The sequence below is a fragment of the Cottoperca gobio genome, chromosome 10 (genome assembly GCF_900634415.1).
Source record: "Cottoperca gobio chromosome 10, fCotGob3.1, whole genome shotgun sequence".
Lineage (NCBI taxonomy): Eukaryota > Metazoa > Chordata > Actinopteri > Perciformes > Bovichtidae > Cottoperca > Cottoperca gobio.
In genome coordinates, this window is record NC_041364.1 from 18,765,521 (window position 1) to 18,784,343 (window position 18,823).

An 18,823-nucleotide genomic window follows, 5' to 3' on the forward strand; every position below is an offset into this window, starting at 1 on the left:
CAATTTGAGCATCCGACAGCCCCGGATTGCAACAGCATCGCCAAATGACAACACGCCTGCATGAATGCAGGCAACACCGGCTTTCGCACTAAACTATTAACTGGGGGAAAAATAAATCCCTGAACTCGCATTAATGAAAGTTGAAAGGGAATGTCTTATTCAAGGAAAGTTCTAGGAAAGTTCCTCTCGGCTCGAGTGTGTTTCTGCGGCAGCCGGCTGTTCCTCAACTTGGCCAGAGCCATGCGCTCATTTCCCAAAACGGTCCGAAGCGAGCTGTCACTCACAATTGATGTGTCCTAAAAACCCTGTTAGAAAAAGAAGCTGTTGGCCCAGCTGCTACTACTTTTAAATCTATTTCTAAGAGCAGAATTTTCGTTGCCTAATGTGAACATCCAGCCCAGTAACTATTAGAGGAAGGGCCGTGAGAAATTAGAGCGTCGACAAGAACTTTGATTTAGCTGCTGCGAACAATTTTAGGCGAGAAAGGGAACAAGTCACCATCAGGGCTTTAACCAACAATCCATTTAATTATTGATCAACCTGCTGATTGTTTTATTAACTAAACGATGGATTTAAAATACTGAAAAATGCTCAATGTCATTTCTCAGAGCCCAAGATGACGTATTTAAACTGCTTGTTATACAACAAAGCTGGAATGTACATTTACTCAAGTGCTGTACTTCAGTAGCATTTTGAAGTACTTGTACAGCACTTGAGTATTTCCTTACAGCTATAGTTATTACTAAATTTACTTACATTTACTTTTGATACTTTAAGTACATTTAGCTGGTAATATACTTTATACTTTTTAACTTTCAGGTCTTTTACTTGTAATTAAGTATTATTACAGTGTAGTATTGCTACTTTTGCTTAAGTATTGGATTTAGATACTTCCTCCAGTGCTATCCGACCATTTAATAATATTCAGTTTTCCATCACATGTAATTCATAATTAGCCAACTAATCATTTTCAGCGATGGGCTGTCTTTGCAAAGTGATATTTTCTGACTGACTCTGTTATTGCTGAAAGGATTTGTTGATTAACTGACGAAAGGTTTGACAGAGAATCCATAAACACAATTCTTTGACTATATTTTATACGTTTGAATAATTTATCGAGCATCTGACACGTGGAGATCTGCTGCTTTTCTCTGTTTCATTTATTCAAAACTATTTAATCAATTTGTCTTGTGGACTGTTGGTCAGACTAACCCGGTAATTTGAAGATAAAGAAACAATCATTATTTGCAGCCCTAGAGACTCTACACACTTCTGCAGCCACGCTAGATGTTGTTTCACTTAACAAAACGAAAATGGGGCTGTGTTTGCCCCTGACCTCAGATGCTATTGTGTTTAAGCCACATTTCCTCCGCCTCTGCAGCTGAATGCCAACACTTCCTGCAGCCAAATCAGAGAGATCTTCTCCTACTGATGACTCCGCTCGTACACCTTTGCACTCTGCTCTATGGATTATATTTTGGTGACTCATCCCATTGTGCAATATGTGCACATTCTTTTTTTATTGTATCTTCTTGTGGCGACACTCCCCGTGCTTAATCACGTTGAATCATCGGTTTGTGGGAAATGATGCGCCCTGACACATCGATATCTAGATGTACTTTAAGCGGCTCGTGTTCCGTCTTTTGTCTTTATAAAAAATGTGAATTGAAAAGGAAGTGAAATTGATTGCAGGGGAAATACAGGGGAGCCCATATTTTATACATCGCTCTCTGTTCAGCACTCTCTTTCTCCTCCACCACATCATGTCACCGGGCTCATTAGAAATATGTTGACTCACCGCCTCGCACGCATCCCCCCCCCCTCTCGTTTTCACTCCCGAAATTGTGTGTCTCTCTCTCTCTACTGTTGCTCGATCATTGTCTCCCTCGCTCTAACTCTCACTCCTCCCCCTCCTCCCCCCTGAATTCTCCCTCCTTCTGGCGGGTTGGCAGTTCTGAGGTAGTTGCTGTCTGCATAGCTAAGGGAAATGTCAGCAGTACACACAGAAAAATGGGTCAGAACATTAGAACACTTTCTGCACATGCTCAGTGGATGCTTGACACATGGTGTTGGGGCTCTATGAGGGAATCAGATCACTGTGTATCCACTGCCATACGTGAATGTTCCCACTTCTCACTCCTGCCTCTTCTCATTAATTATTGACGGAGCACAACAGCTCACAGCTAGGTTCACCACTGCTGCAATTGGTATGGAGCAATGCGGTGGTCTTGACATGGAGAAGATAGAGGAGGAGAGGAGGTCAATTTGTAAATAGTGAGATTATGTTCGCCAAAAGAAAGATATTTCCCCCTAAATGTATGTCCTTCTTTGTCTTTCTTATTTCCATATCCTTTTTCATATCTTTCAGACATCTCACACAGAATCATTTCCTTACCCGAGCCACACTGAGGTGAAAATAGACTGCTAGACTGTCGGGCCCTTTTCTCTCTCACACACACTCATGCACGGCCACACAAACTTGCCACGAGGGACTTAAATGTAAATTGCCTCCCCACACGCCCTCCTCTCTATTTCTCACACACACCCCTTCGAGCAGGCCTTCGGGCAGATGCAGATAAGGCCTGATAGAGGAGAAGCATCTGACAGGGTTCTGTGGAATCCATCCAACCGGCTTCAGTCATAGTTTATAACTGTCCCCTGTCTGTCGGTCCTGCTCTCGTAAAAGCCGCGCTGCGGACCCACCGGTGTTTACCGCACAAAGACTTCAAAGTGCGTGTGCTGAAATCACAACAGACAGACAGATAAACTGTCTGTTTCCTTTGCATTTCCCTCAGAGCTTATACAACCCCCTCTTCTCCTCTTCTCCTGGTCTCTCCACTAACTCTTCCCGTCCTCCTTTTCGAAAGTGTGCTTCTTCTAGGCAGAGTTAAACCCAGAGCAATAAATAAGACATATTATGGCCTTTTAACGTGATGAATAATGTAAAACAATAAAAAGTTAATATATAACTACTTTACCCTCATTCTGCCATGCCTAAGTGTATTGTAAGTATATGTGTGGGCTTATGTGTGCGCACTCGTGTGCGTGTGTTCTACGCTGCCGTGAATGTGTCAGTGTTGGAAATGCCTGTCTGAGTGTTTGCTGAAGGAGCTGCTGATGTAGATGTGAGCTCATTTTTACGACAGGACAGGGATACTGCCGTGTTCTGCAGACGTTCGCTGACTTGTCCTTCCTTATTCTGCTTTCATCTTCACTTCTGAGGCACTTTCAACACATGCAAAAACAGCCTTCTCTGTGTATGAGCGATATATCGAAAGACAAATAAAAAACAATCCTTGCCGATACAGAGGGACAAATCATTGTAATTCTGAGCATGCAGCTCGCCAAGGCTGAGTTTCTGTGTGTTTTTTTGTTTCCCACAGTCCCAAACGCAGCGAACCCCATGGCGCCGGAGGCTCCAGAAGACAACGCCATACCAGAGTCCAGTCTCAGTCCGCCGGACCAGGATCGTATTGGACCCGAGATGCCAGGAAACCCTGGTGAGCAGATTGACAGACCAACATTAAACCCACGAACTGCAGCTTCAGACTCTTTTGCAGAATGCTTTCTAGTTTCCAGAGTGCAAATATTTTAGCAAAATAAAGTTTTTGAAGTGTAAAAAAGAGAATATTCACAACCTCAAGGCTTCTTCTAATAATTAATCACATTTAGCCTGAAAAGAGAAAATAAAAATCACAGTTGAGTCTCCCAAAGTAAGCATTCTCTCATAAGGCTTTTTCATGCCGTAGGCATTCCTTTGATATCTGGGGGTCAACATGAAAAAAAAGATGTAAAACCAATGTAATACAGAATGAAATAATACCAGACAAAATGCAGCTTGCATTGAAACAATAAGAAACCACACCCAAAGCAAATACTGCTCACCCGCAGTCACTTTCTTATTCACACTGTACACAAAGCGCGTGCTGCGCCCAAGGAGACTCAAAGACATACCTCTTTATTGTATATCTTCTTAAACCTCATTAGAATTGCAGATAAACGAAGATTAAAAGCAGAGATAATTGGAGGAGTCACTCGAGCCTCGTCGGAGGCTCTGGGCCGTCCTTGTTTCCTGTTTTCACCGACCCCTTTCATAACTTCCTTCCACAGAAGGGACCACTTCTTAACTTTTTGACTTACTCCACAACTTTGCATGGCACAAACTTCCCCCAAGTACACACCGTTCAGCCTGTCCCGATGTGATAAGCTGCCCTCATTTAATAATTGCTTATTTGACATTAGTTGCTCTATAAAAAGATTTCCTAATGTCATTTTTTTCCCTTTACCCGGACTTTTACCTGTCTACCATTGTTAGATCAGGGATTATGTCAAGTAAAGAAGTGGAGGGTGGAATGAAGGACGTGTCAGTGCGGTTTGAGGGGCTGATATTTCAGGAATGAAATGTCTGACAGCCTCGCTCCATCTCTCTCTGTGCAGCGCCCAGAATGTACGAAATTCCTCGCGCCTCTGATTTCACCGATAAGGGTGAAATCGGTAGCTCTCTGTGATGTCATTTAGTAGTGATAAGACGCAGTTATTCCCTCCTCAATAAATGGTTAAGTGCGGAGTGGTCAGCCAAGTGCGGAGACATTAGTGGGGATGGCAGTCTCTGGAGGTATGAGGCTTGTGTGCCTGGACAGTACGAGGCTTTTGTGGGTCATGGACAGTAAAGAGGTGGTGGGAGGGAGGTGAGTGCTGCTCCCTGGCAGCAGCTGCATGCATACATGGAAAACAGATTTGGTTCTTCTCAGATTTCAGTCACTAGAGGAGCCGGTCACAGCCCGCCCTCTCCCCGCCCTCTCCCCCATCCTGAACCCCTTAGACAAAAGGATAAAATAAAAGCAGATGTTAAGATATGCCCTTCTCAATTTTTCTCATATCTCACTTGGCTTTTGCCATACAAATGTGGCCTGTCATACAAGTTGCCAAGCCTTGATCTTATCAGAGCAGAGATCTTTGTCATATTGAACGATGTCTACAGATTTCATTAGGAGTCTATTTTGAATCGCGTAATTTAATTAGATTACATCAATGTCATGTAGAGCAAATAGCAGGGATGTGATCACAGTTGATTTAGGCACAGAACAGTAAGATCTGCAAATGATAGAACTGGCTTACTCTAAATGATATTACTCTACTAGGTGGGGAGGGGCGCTGACTCTTATTCCCTCCTCCTTCTGTTAGAAAGAAACTGCAATATCTCAAAATAATATATTTATTGCAAACTTAACAAAATTGTGAAAACACAGCCACTCTGTATTTTTGAATAATGAGCTGCTAAATAAACAGTTTTTATTGCCTCCCAATGTATGAGCCAGAAACACGCATCAGCTCCGTGCCGAGGGGCCTGTGCACTGCCATATTTCCCCCCCCCGCCCCATGGCCTCTGCATATGTCCAAATGCACCTTTATGGCTCACATGGAAGTCATCTTTTTGATGAGCCTATTTGGTCTGTTTTTATATATAATAAATCTTACAAATATAACATAAAGGGCACTCAGAGATCGCAGACTTCCACCGAGGCTGTTTCCATAAGTGAAAAATAATGTGCGTCTCCAGCCCGTGATACGGATCTGTTTCAAAATGTAATGGGTTCTTACTTGGCCCATGCTACACCGGTCCACCATGTTTTATGAAAATCGGGGCCGTAGTCTTTCTGTAACATTGCTTACAAACAAACAAACCAATAAACAGAACCGAAAATATAACCTCCTTGGTGGAGGTCATAAATATGGGATGAAAGAAAAATAACCTTCCTTTGTTCCCCAAAAGAAGTTAGAGGGTAGCCAACCTTCAGCAAAAATCAAATTACAATACCCTTCGCCTCTCCTGACCCCCGCTCTCTTTTTATGTCTCTCTCTAGACACCATGAATCAGGACCAGTCCGGTTCCTCGTCAAACTCGGACGGCTTCCTCAACTCCAAAGTGGCCTTGTTCTCCACCATTGGGGTCGGCTGCATCATCTTCCTCCTGCTCATCCTCCTCCTCGTCATCCTGCTCATCAAGATGCGCAAGCGCTCCAGGAAAAACGCCCACTCGCAGCCCCGCCCCTCGGCGCTGTCACTCAGCACGCTGTCCAATCCCAAGATGCCCGGGGGCACGGCCGGCACGGAGCCCAGTGACATCATCATTCCGCTGCGGACAGAGAACAACTACTGCCCTCACTATGAGAAGGTGAGCGGCGACTATGGCCACCCCGTCTACATTGTCCAGGAGATGCCGCCGCAGAGCCCCGCCAACATCTACTACAAAGTCTGACGCGCTCCGCACAGCCAGCGACAGTCAGGAGAGAGAATGAGAGGAGCGCTTGATTTATGTTCTTGGGAAGAACACTTTCCTTTGCATTTTGGGGACTTGATGCATCTTCAAGCCCCTGTTATTTCTACCACCTGCTGCACAAATCTGGAGAGACACGCACTGACACGGGGTTGTATGCTGACTGCTGAGAAAGGTTTATTCCGTTTGTTTGGGTTGTCTGACAATCCCCACCCGCCCCTCCTCCTCCTCCTCCTCCTCCTCCTCCTCCTCCCCCCCACACCTCCCTACCTTCTATATCTCCCCACTGTGCTTCAACGAGGGGGGGCGGGGCTGGAACGAACCAACAGATGGAACTCCAGCTTCCTGGTTCGCTGTCCCCTTTAACGGGCAGGATATAACTTATCTCAGTTCCCTGAAGTACAGTCTCTGCTACACCCAATTAAACACACTATCGCAGCACACTAGCCAGGAACAGGCAGACACAGGCCCCGGACGCCACTCAGCCTGCCGTTTGTATGCAAGCATAAAACGTGTGTGTGTTAGTCAGGGCTCCGTGCTGGGCCAAGAAAACTCTCCAGATAGCTCAGGTATCAGACACAGTGTGTGAAATAATGTGTTTCCTCTCCCTTCGTACCTCTGATGTTTGCCTTACTTACTATTTTTGATGGAGGATTTCCTTGAAACCCTGATTCAGTTCACAAAGCAGTTGTATTTTGTTAGACTTTTCCTACAAGTGCACAATGTATAGAGTTGAATAGATCATCGTTATTACTCCATCTCTTCACCACCACCCACGTCATCCATCGCGTTCGCTCTTTTTCCCCGAGAAAGCACCTTGACCTGGACTGTTGATGTCGAGGTGTGTATGTGTGTGTGTGTGTGTTTCCTGGAAAACTCCCTTCTCCGCTGATCTGATATGAGCTTTACCATTACTCTGGTATTTATGACCTACTTGTGTGTATTTAAAGGTGTGTCCTCTCTGTGTGCGTGTGTCTGTGCGTGTGTGTGAGTGTCTGTGTGTCTGTGTCTGTGTCTGTGCCTGTGCGTGTGAGTGTGTCTGTGTCTGTGTGTGTGTGTCTGTGTCTGTGCGTGTGAGTGTGTCTGTGTCTGTGTCTGTGTGTGTGTGTGTGTCTGTGTGTGTGTGTGTGTGTGTGTGTGTGTGTGTATCTGGGCATGTCCGGACCAGTCTTGTATCTGGGCAGACTTACTGGCTTAGGGGTAGAACACTAAGTTACTGTATCGTTCAAAAACAAGACTGACTGACTGACTCACTGACTGACTGACTGACTGACGTGCCGACAGACAGACAAAACCTTGCCAGTGCTCCAGTTGGCGCTGATTTAAGGTTTTATTGTCTCTGATGAGCTTTTGGGGAGATGGTTTTTAAGACAGCAGGCAGGTTGATATTTGTTTGTTCTGGCTTCTGGTGCTCCGATGTAAGCATCAAACGATTAGTTTGGTGCCTGCTGCTGCTGCCTGGGCGAGGTGGGCATAGGTTGTGTGGTCGCAACTGATTGGCTGGCCTACATAGGTAGGACGCCCTATATATAAGTTGGATGGCGAGCTACGGCTGAACATTGGGATACAGTACTGTGCGATGCCAATTGGCTGCCATCTGTAGATGAGTCAGTGGAGTGCACAGTCAGTGGTGTCGCCAGCGTGTGACTAATCTATGTGCCATCTCCGTGCCCACACTCACCAGCCGGGGAGAGCGAGAGCGGCGGGTAGAGGAGGAGAAAATGTTCCTGTGACTTGGCTTTAACCTGAGAGGAAGATGGCAGTGCAGATGGGGATGAGAGAGGGGGGGGGGGGTGATAGGTGAGGTGGTGGGGGGGTTGGGTGGAGGTATTTTAGCATTAATCTTTCCATTCTCTCCCCAGTTGTGCTATGAATAAAAATGCTGTGCAGAATATTCCTCAGTCAAGGTGTTCAGCCAGCGAGGACACTGCAGCTCAGCTATCACACAGCCCAGGGCAGCGGCACCGAGACAGGATTTACTGCAGCTGGATGTGTGCACACCAAAGCTCGCTTTTAGGTGGCGGTGGAACCTGTCTGTGTGCACATGTAGGTGCTTTCTATGTGTGAGTGCTTATTTCTGCTTATATTTGCAGTTTTTCTGCATGTGTGTGTATGAATGCTTTCGTGGTTGAGTAGCTGAGCAGACTTGTTTTTGGGGACTGGAACTAGGTGCTCTAAACAGTGTGGCTGCCAAAGTACGGAGCGCCGCAGTCCCAGTTAATGATGTGTGAGAGGAGAGGGGAGCAGATAAGGACAGCTATTCCTCAGCACGCAGACACCAGCTGACGTTTGACGCACAATGTGCAAACACACGCACAGACACGCCGAGAATGACAGGTCCAAGTTTATCTCCAGTCAAACGGTCAGACTGCCTGGTGAATGTTTATTCACCGGCAGAGACACCAATCATCCGCTGCCACATACTGTTGCCATCCACGGATATACACTGCTGAGTTAAAAGGCAGCCCAGCTTGAAGACTCGGGAAGACTCCAGTGGCTTTTGCGTGCCGTTAACCTCGGAGTTAACAACTTAAACAGCTGCTCGTGCTTTTGTGGTCCTGTGTTTTAACTCAGCATGCAGCCCTCAGAGGCCCTCTGTGAAACACATTTAAATCAAATATTTTTGTTTCGGATCGGTGCGCATCTATTCACCTACACCAGCCAAGGGAGTCATTACCAAATTACCACCATATCTCATTTTTATTCATCCTGGTGACCACTTAATGTTATTCAATTTTCTTTGGGGAGAAAAAATAAAAATAAAATGACATAACAGAGAAATGTAAATATATGGATAGAGCCCAATTTAAGATGTAATTTCACCTGAACACTGCTCATAAGAAGAATTTAAGATTAGATTTTTGTAATGGAGGATGTTTGTAAATAGCTGTCTTTTTAAAGTGTGTTTTGTATGAATCCTTGCATTTTTGTCTCTGTTTGCAATATGTTTTTATTTTATTTTAGAGTTAAACTGAATATTGCAACGGACACATGAGCTGTCTTTTTTTTTTTTGCAGCGTCCAGTATTGTCAAAAGAATTATTTGTTACCACACGTGTTAAAGAAAAAAAAAAAACTGGGGTTCAGAGTTATTACATGCCCATTCAACAGGATTCTAGTTGCTGTAGGGAAACTGTTCAGGACTAAAGCTTTGTCATCGAGCAGCTTTGAAATGGATAGGTCATTGAAACTATGAATGATAAGGCCCCTTCCCTGTTGGTTGGAGACAGCACTTAACTCTGCATATGAAGACTGTGTAATTCCACTGCCTTTGAGTTCCCTACACCTTCCACTCCATTATTAGATGTAACAAAACATTTTGGTCCACAAAGATTAATCTTTTCTCAGTTTTAATAAGTCTATCGGGCTAGACGGAGAGAGACGTAGAGCGAGAGGGAGAGAGGAAGGAGAAAAGGGGCCACGTATGAGAGTGTGACCGTTCTGCGCTCACCATAAATCATCCGGTTTACACCACTCATTATCTCCCAGGCGGTCCTTTGTTTTAAAGTGGCTCTCTCCCTCCTTTCCTAATTTAGTACAAAGAAGTTGGTCGCTCATGGTATGAGCCTCTCACTGTAGGTTGATTTCTGCTATTGTTCAAAGCCACAGTATTATTTTTCAATGTGCATGTGTAAGCAAAACCTGTTGAATTTGTTTCCCTTTGTTTGAATCATAACTGTCAAGTTTTGTTATTTCATTTTTTTTGCCATTCACTTCTTTCGCCGCTTCTCAGCGTAACCTATTGGCACCAGCTACAATGGAAATAATGTTCCACCAGTTTGGAAACTACCGCATATTGATAAATAAAATTTTTCCCATGGAACTTGTTCTGGAGAGATGTTTTTTCTTTCTTCCATCTTTGTTTCTTTCCTTCAAGCATTACAAATGTGGGTAAAAGATTTCATTTGGCATCTCACTGACCACCTTGGTTCATGGTGGGAGCATAAACCAGCCGCCCACGCTCACTGCACTTCCCTCTCAGCCCCCCCCCCCCCCCCCCCCCCCCCCAAGCCCTCACCTCAGGGGTCAGTGCTGCACAGATGGGTTTGTTCTGATACATTAGTCAGATTGAAATCACAAGCAGGCTTCATAAATTCATATTCGGGGAGTGTGGACACGCCTTTTTGCATAGTAACTAATACCCATATCAACCCGCTCTGCCCTGGTGTCCTCCAAAATTACATTTCTTCATACATGATTAAATCTGATTGGCTGCACTCTGCATTTCCATTGCGTTTGTCTGAAATTACAGTCTGCATTTAGCCGACTGAGAAACAAACTCCAAGTCCTTGGTGAAAGCAGAGATGGCATGAAATGTTATTAAAGTGATCGGGCATTTTCTCTTGACAAACACATCAGTGTTTGTGGGTATGCCTTTCGTGTGGCTGATGATGTGAGCGGAGACGGAGTGGGCGAGTGAGGAGACTGATGGCAGGAGAGAGAAAAAGTCAGGGCAATGAGAGACATAATGTGCCCGTGGCTTCACTGTCTCCCCCCTCCCTCACTCACACCCCCATCCTCGCTGTTTCTCTCCCTGTGCCCCGGGGCAGGTACGTTCATCTGGTTTCCTGGCTCGGTCCCGAGACGCCCCCATAGATCCACGTTACTGTGGGTTTATTAAAACCTTCCCCCCACTGAGCTACTGTGTGTGACTGCGTGTGTGTGTGTGTGTGTGTGTGTGTGTGTGTGTGTGTGTGAGAGCCTGTTTCTGTGTCTCTTCATTCGCCAAAGGGCTCTTCTGTTGTTCTACAACAGAGTCAACATCCCAAAAATAAGGAAATATTACTGTTACAGCATGCACTGCAGCATTTTTACTCATTATTTTATTTTTAATTGTCCTGTGGATTCAACAGTTGAGGGGTATTTTAAATTCTAGACATTAAATACTGTATACATATTGCTGCAACATCTTATTTTATTGCTTACAATGTTTTTCAAAGGGTGTCTCTTTAAAGCAACATGTAGTAATCAGCAATTCCCTTATACCGCTGTCTTAAGTACGGACAGCTTTACACATGTATTTGTTGTGATTGCATTACTCATGACCAAAAACTAGCTAGTCGACAACTTTTCTGACACAATTACATAACATTACATTACAGTTCATTTAGCTGACGCTTTTGTCCAAAGCGACTTACAATAAGTGCAAACAATCATGAGGATACAACTCCGAACAGCAAGAATCTTGCAAGTACAATAGCTTCAGATAGGTACAATCCTTTAAATGCAGAACAATAGCTTCAAATAGACCAAATAAATGTACGTGCAACATACAACAGAATTTATTTATTTATTTTCTTCATTCGTCGAGGTGCAGTCGAAACAGGTGAGTTTTCAGTCTGCGACGGAAGGTGTGAAGACTGTCTGCTGACCTGACATCAATGGGGAGGTCCTTCCACTATTTTGGAGACAGGATAGCAAACAGGTGGGTTTTGTTAGAGGGGAATCTGAGTCCCACTCGCAGTGAGGGAGTAACAAGCCGATTGGCCGATGCAGAGCGAAGTGAACGTGCTGGGGTGTATGGTTCGACCTTGGCCTGGATGTAGGAAGAGCTGATCCATTCACAGCACGGTAGGCCAGCACCAGAGTCTTGAAGCAGATTTGGGCCGCCACTGGAAGCCAGTGAAGGGAGCGGAGGAGCGGTGTAGTGTGGGAGAACTTGGGTAGATTATAGACCAGATGGGCTGCTGCATTCTGGACTAAACATCTAGCCAGCTGATATTACTAACGTGCCCGCCCACCCAGCTCCGGTTCTGACACGACACCGGCACCGTTCCCCACCAGTATCCAACCACCCCTGTCCCAGGCCTGAGAACCACTTCCTCCCAGTGGTCGAAAGCTCTTGTGCTAGTGGTGCAAACACTCGCACAGCTAACTGAGCTAACGGCTAACTAGTTAGTTAGCAAAAAGTAAAGCCTTCAGTACTTTCTGTATCAGGAAACTCAATAAATCACTGAGAGCCGCCGGAGGACATCAGAAGGAAAACCAGAAAACATTTTCTCCATATAATATGATCCAGTTTTACCGCACCATAAGTAACATAGTGCAAGAACAGACGTTTAGGGCGCTGAGTGGTACCGACAGAGACGCAATTCTCCAGTCAGTGGAGATTTCGGAGCTGTTTAAAAGTAAAATAGTTACATAATGTTGCTTTAACTGTCAGTGTTTTAGCATTTACGCAGTTAGACTCCACTTCATTTGCATATTTAACCCCAGTGCATTTTTAAACTGTAGCTAAAACACCCTTGTGAGTTCTCACTTGATGGGAGCATTTGTAATTCCCCACATTGTTGTTTTTTTTGATTGTGTAACATGGTGGCTCCATGTCTTTATAGATGAAACCTGGGAAATCAACAGCTGCCAGCAGTTTGAGGTGGCTTGGGAACAATTTAACTTACACTCATTTTCATCCATGACCATGAATACTAATTGGGGAAAAAAAACTTCCAAGGAAGCTTTTTTTCCAAGTTCAGTTTTTCTAACAGTTTGTAATGTGGAAAAGAAGTAAATCACTGGAGATTCAAATAGAGTCACCTTTGAGGCATTGAGACCTACAAGCAGAACAAACCTGCATTTATTATGTGTGAAATTCTTCTTAGGCGGAGAAAAAATGGCATAATATAAATTCATAGCGTATGGGCACCATAGTAATTACTATCAAACTGATGTCAACTAAATGAGCACAGGGCCTTTTAAGGTGAGGAAGCATAGATTAATTCTCTTTTGAGCTGAGTAATTCATTTTAGAATGCACTGGGTTTTTTTTTGTTTGCCTCAGATGATCGCCAACATGCATTAGCATAGTTTTTATCATTTTGTTTGCTACTACATCACTGCCTGCAAGACGAGTCTCTTTCAATTCTGATGAGGCCACGTGGCCGGTGGAGCTCGTAAAGAAGCCTTGGATGGAAAATAAAGTTGTCAGCGGGAGATGTAAAGTGATAGCTAACCAGATGAGGGAAAGAATTCAATAACACTGGTACGATTCCTTTAATGGTGTAAGTTGGCACCACATCTCAGTTTCCCCCTCACGTTATTTCACACACACCGCTCCCACACAAAATCTGCTGTATGTGCAGACACTACCCTTGATCTGTTGAAGCAAACTCTGCAACTTCTCAACTGTGACAATGCTTTGGGGAGGGGGGAGGGGAGGGGAGGGGAGGGGGGGGGTCTATGTAGCTCTTTAGTGATTTGGTGAGCCATCTCTTAATGTTTTTTTTGTTCATATGGATCGTGCAGGAGACTCGTGACTCAAAAGAATCAATATGACATGCTATGGGACATGTTCTTTCTCATGTAATGCACATATACATATTTAATGAGTTAATGCATCACTCGCCAGTCATAAATAATGCAGGCCCACTAATGCCTTTCATCAAATGCTGCTCATCAAATATCAAGCAGATTTTTGGTCAGTCTTAGAACTACGGACGAAACCTGAGACGACACAAAGAAGCGGAAATTGAGGGAAGAAAATCCATGAAAGGAGAGTTCATTAGTCAAACAGTTACATAGGATCACTGATCAAAGGGCTAATTAATGTGATTCAAATTGTAATCAATAGCAGGGAACTATATCTAAACAAAGTTCCTCTTTAATCCCTCAGATGGGCAGGAAATAAGGTCTTGGTTTTCTTGGGTTATGGTATGCTTCATTTTTACGTTTCATTACACACACACACACACACACACACACACACACACACACACACACACACACAGCCGTCAGCCACATATTGATGGCATTGTTATGACCAGAACATGCCTGATCAGACCCGGGCTATGGCTGGGATCCAGGTCTGACCGAGACTCATCAATCATACAGAGAAGGAGGGAACCTAAGAGACTTACACACATGAAAAACGGACACACACGCGTGGGAGAAATAGCTGTTGCGGCTGGCTGCTGGGTCACAGGTGTGGAGCCCAAGGAAGAAAGTGGGAATTATTCCCTTTCTTTCTTTCCCTCCTCCCCTTTAAAGAGAAACAGCTCACCCTCCCTGCCTCCCTCCCACATCTTTGAAAACATCCCATTTCCATCCACATTTCCTTCACCCAATTTAAAACCCACACTTCATTCGCCCCCTCAGCATGGCCACCCCTCTCCTCCTCCATCTCCTACTCTCAATTAGGCTATGCCTCGAATCTCAGGCATTATCTCTGCTGGCCATTTATATAACATGACTCCAAAACGCATTTGCACAATTTTCCAATTACAGTATTATGCCTTGAAGCTTTAGTTCCTTCTGTCTCTCTCATTTCCCCCCTTTCACTCAAACTGCTCTTGATGTTTAGCACTGCAAAAGGAGTCACCCCGACAAACACTGACACACATTTATACATTAGAGTAATGGCCTCTGTTGTCTTCATGTATTATTGATGTTTATGAAACTTTATTTTCAACCTGTTTTTAAGATAACCATCAAGGATTTGTGTCCTGGCCTCGGTTGACTGACAGGTGGGTGAAGGACGAGAAACTCGCAAGGTAAAGCCCAAGAAGTAAATAATTCGTAAAATTTTAAAAATTCAATTAAATGAGCTGTAGCATCACTCACTGAAAATCTGAAAAGTTTTACATAAAAACATTTACTATGAGCATTGACTGAAAACCTGAAAATATAAAATGAAAACTTTATAATGATATAAAGAAAACCTGAGGGTATTGAATGGAAAGAAAATATTGAAGAAAATCCTGGGATGAAAGTTTCGAGAATATTGAATGAAAACTTTAGAATGTGAAATTAATACCGAAGACTATTGAATCAGAACAAGGACATTTTTAATGAAAAGATGAAATTATTGGCTTACAATTGTAACATATATTTCTTTTAAACTGAGACTATTTCATTAGACGCATTTAACCTGACAAAATATCTAAGAACATTTAATAAAAACTTGACATCCTTGAATAACAAATATAAATATGATGAGGACATTATGCTGGTCCATCTTTGTTTTCTGCCATGTACAGATTTAGCCTGCAGTATATCCTACTGCTGACATTCAATAGATCGCTACAGGAATGAGTCCTAAAAAAGGAAATGCATTTTTGTACTTCTGGTTCCCTCCAAGTCACTGGGTTTTTTAATGTTTAGTTGGCAGTGTTGAGGAAGCTACTTTGTAAGCATAGCTTTGCATGCTACTAGTTACTTCAAACTGGAAGAAGTTGAACTACAGCAAAGCTCCCATAGGGAGAAATATAGTTTAGTTAACTATACCTACTTAAAACCAAATTCTAACAACATACAGTATAATACAAAACAGCCACAAGCTAGCAAAGGAATGTAAAAGTACCCACTTGTTCTCTAGTCATACATAAACCACAAAAATACTCCACGTATTGATATTGAACTTGGCCCTTTTCAGACCTTTTGACCGACTCGACTCGACTGGTCTAAAAAAAAAGGAGCCTGTTGTCTTACTCGTCAGTTTTGTAACATCTGATTTGATGCCTGAAAAAAGGTCTGTGGTAAACACAAGCATGTTTGGTTTGACGGCATAAAATACATCAATAATCAATTAAAGCCTAACGTTAGCTCTTTACTTCTGGTGATTAAATTTACCTTTCAAAAATCATGAAGTGGTGTTCATTTGTCAACTTGCTGAACAAAACATGTAAGTATTACAAACTTCCTTTTACCACAGAGCTTCTTTTCTGCAATAAACTGAAATCCAATGAACAAATCTAATTTTGCTTTTCGTCGAGGGAACCAGTGCAAAGCTAACTTCTCTGCAGCAGCACTCTGTAATCTTAAAGGGGACACATCATGAAACATTTTGTATTGCTTGTGCACTTATACATGTGTTTATCTTGAGTGCATACCAACCCATAAACTGTGAAATAAGACAACCCAGTCAGTTGCCTCGGTCAGAAAACATGGGATTCAACAAGACATTTAGATTTGGCTCCCCTTCCCATGTCACATGCAGGGTCATTAGAATATACCATCCCCCATCTGAGTATCTCCACCCAGGGCTTTAGAACTACCTTCGCAATTTTGCTCGCAATCCAATCAGAGCAGACTGGGCTATTTCCCGGGAGGGGGGGGCTTAAAGAGACAGACGCTGATATGGAGCGTTTCAGTCAGAGGGTGAACACAGGTATATTCAGACACACAGTATGAGAAAAACAATGTGTGTTCTGAAGCCTGTAAACATGTTCTAGTAGAAAGTATCAACCTAAAAAAGAGCCTTTAAATATTGATGAAATACTTATTGGCCAGTGCGTGTATTTTTATGTGCACAGCTACTTTAATGGGAAAAGTGTTTGACGATAATGTTTTCAGCGGCAGTAGTGCTAGTACCATACAGTAAGTACTACATAGTCATATGAGAAATCGTATCTCCATGGCTACAGTAGCAGCATTCATCAGTACAATGGATTTTCACAGCACTTGTAATCTTGTAGCTACAGTCATTAGTGGGACTTTAATTCTGTTTGGTATCCGTAAGCGAACACTGTCCGTTATGATTACAAAGAGCTGTACTTCCGGCTTCTCTGGGGTGGCCGCTGAGAGCTGACTGGCCTATTGTATCAATTCCTGGAAACCCAACCTAATACAAGCGTTGCTGACCACCCATCTGCAAACTAACTGACCTAAATACTAAGGCAACATCTGTGGGGGCAGAGATGGTGGATGCTGACGGACAGAGTGTGTGTGTGTGTGTGTGTGTGTGTGTGTGTGTGTGTGTGTGTGTGTGTGTGTGTGTGTGTGTGTGAGAAAGTGAGTGAGTGCGCATGCCTGTGGGTCTGTCTGTTTGACAATGACATAGTCAGAATAATAATATCTCTCATTCAGTGCGGCAGTGAAGGATCTCTCAATGTCACTCGCCTTGAAGAGAGCAAAACAGATCTTTTATATCGAAGCTTTTCAGCTTAACAGACAAATTCACAGCAAATACCCAGCTGAGAAATTAAAACTGAGAGGAGCAGTCAGGAGGCATCATGAGAGGGTGCAGACAAGCCTTTGTGTTCTCTGCGATGCTGTGGCGGCACAGCGGTTGACAGGATGCATTAAAGAATACCCCAGTGAAGGGTGACTGACCTAAACATGTGACCTAAGTGCTGCCCTAGTTTTCAGGGTGCCACATGAGATCAAGAAGATTTACTCAGCTGTATTTTATTACTGGCTCCAGACAAGATTGCTTTGCATTTAGGGATGAACTACAGTACGAATCCCATTTTGGTTTTTTCGCAGCAGTTGGAACAGCTTTTGGCGAGTATTGTTACTGGGGCAACTACTTTTCCCACACGCAAGCTGACATCAGTGAGACATCAGTGGAACTCGGGGGGTAACTGAATATTCATGAAGGGCGGGAACCCATTTCAGCCCAATGAACACTCCCTCCCTCTTTCCCCCTCTTCCTCTCTCTCTCTCTCTCTCTCTCTCTCTCTCTCTCTCGCTCTTACACACACACACACACACACACACACACACACACACACACACACACACACACACACACACACACACACACACACACACACAGTCCAGTCACAAAATCATATACACACAAGTAGTGCAAGGACTTGTTCCATACCAGCAGGCACATACTCATCTCACGCCTCACTGCACTCATTCATATCAAAAGCGCATGCTCATTACATACAACAGCAGAACATACACACACACACACACACACACACACACACACACACATACATACACACACACACACACACACACACACACACACACACACACACACACACACACACACACACACACACACTCACACACGCATACACACACTAGGCCTCATACAACTCATCTGACTCGACCTCTCTCATAAAGATATAATAAACATTTAAGCAGTATCTCTTAGGAGCGGCTGCTTATGAATCCACTCCCTCAATAAGTGCATTTCTTGTTTCATTATGAAATAACTGCTTAGAAATGTCTTAAGGCTACATCTGCCATATGCCAAACAAAAAAAGAAGCAACGAGAAGAGACAGCTCTGCTTTAAACAGATGGTTCCTAGCTGCAACTAACAGCTGGATTCGTGTTTCTCGTTCATGCAGACATAGTTTGACATCGTGATTATTAAACAGGCCCATTTCAGTGCTGCTCCTCCACTGTGTTATTCTGATATTGGTATGCAGAGGCGGCGGCGACGAGAGGAGGAGGAGGAGGAGGAGGAGGAGGAGGAGGAGGAGGAGTGGACGGTGCGATGAGAGGATAGACTTGGATGTGATGAGAGGCTGAGGGCAGTCAGTCAGTCTGGACGTTTGGCACAGAGACAGCAGATTCCATTTCCATGCCAATCTGCCTTGTCTCTTTCTGAATCAGACTTGACCTTCACAGGCTGATGACTCCAGAGGCCTGGGACCGGGGAGACGCTTTGTGCCTAAAACCAGATACAGACACACTAAGATATCTTACAGCAGGAAGCGTGCACAATGGGAAAAACATTCCCCATCGGTACACTCACAACTATATTTGCATACATGGACATGCAGCTTTAAGTATACACACACACACACACCTACACCCACACACACACACACACACACACACACACACACACACACACACACACACACAC

At 43.9% G+C, this 18,823-nt stretch overlaps 1 protein-coding gene across 1 annotated transcript in view; it reads left to right on the forward strand.

Annotated features, from left to right (window-relative positions):
* Positions 1 to 8,047, forward strand: part of efnb1 (ephrin-B1) — a 59,664-nt gene extending 51,617 nt beyond the window's left edge. Inside the window, exons 4-5 of the mRNA XM_029442271.1 lie at positions 3,384 to 3,500; positions 5,865 to 8,047. Coding sequence (XP_029298131.1) covers positions 3,384 to 3,500; positions 5,865 to 6,259 — 512 coding nt within the window. The 3' untranslated portion in view covers positions 6,260 to 8,047. The remainder of the gene's footprint in view (positions 1 to 3,383; positions 3,501 to 5,864) is intronic.
* The last annotated feature ends 10,776 nt before the right edge of the window (positions 8,048 to 18,823 follow it).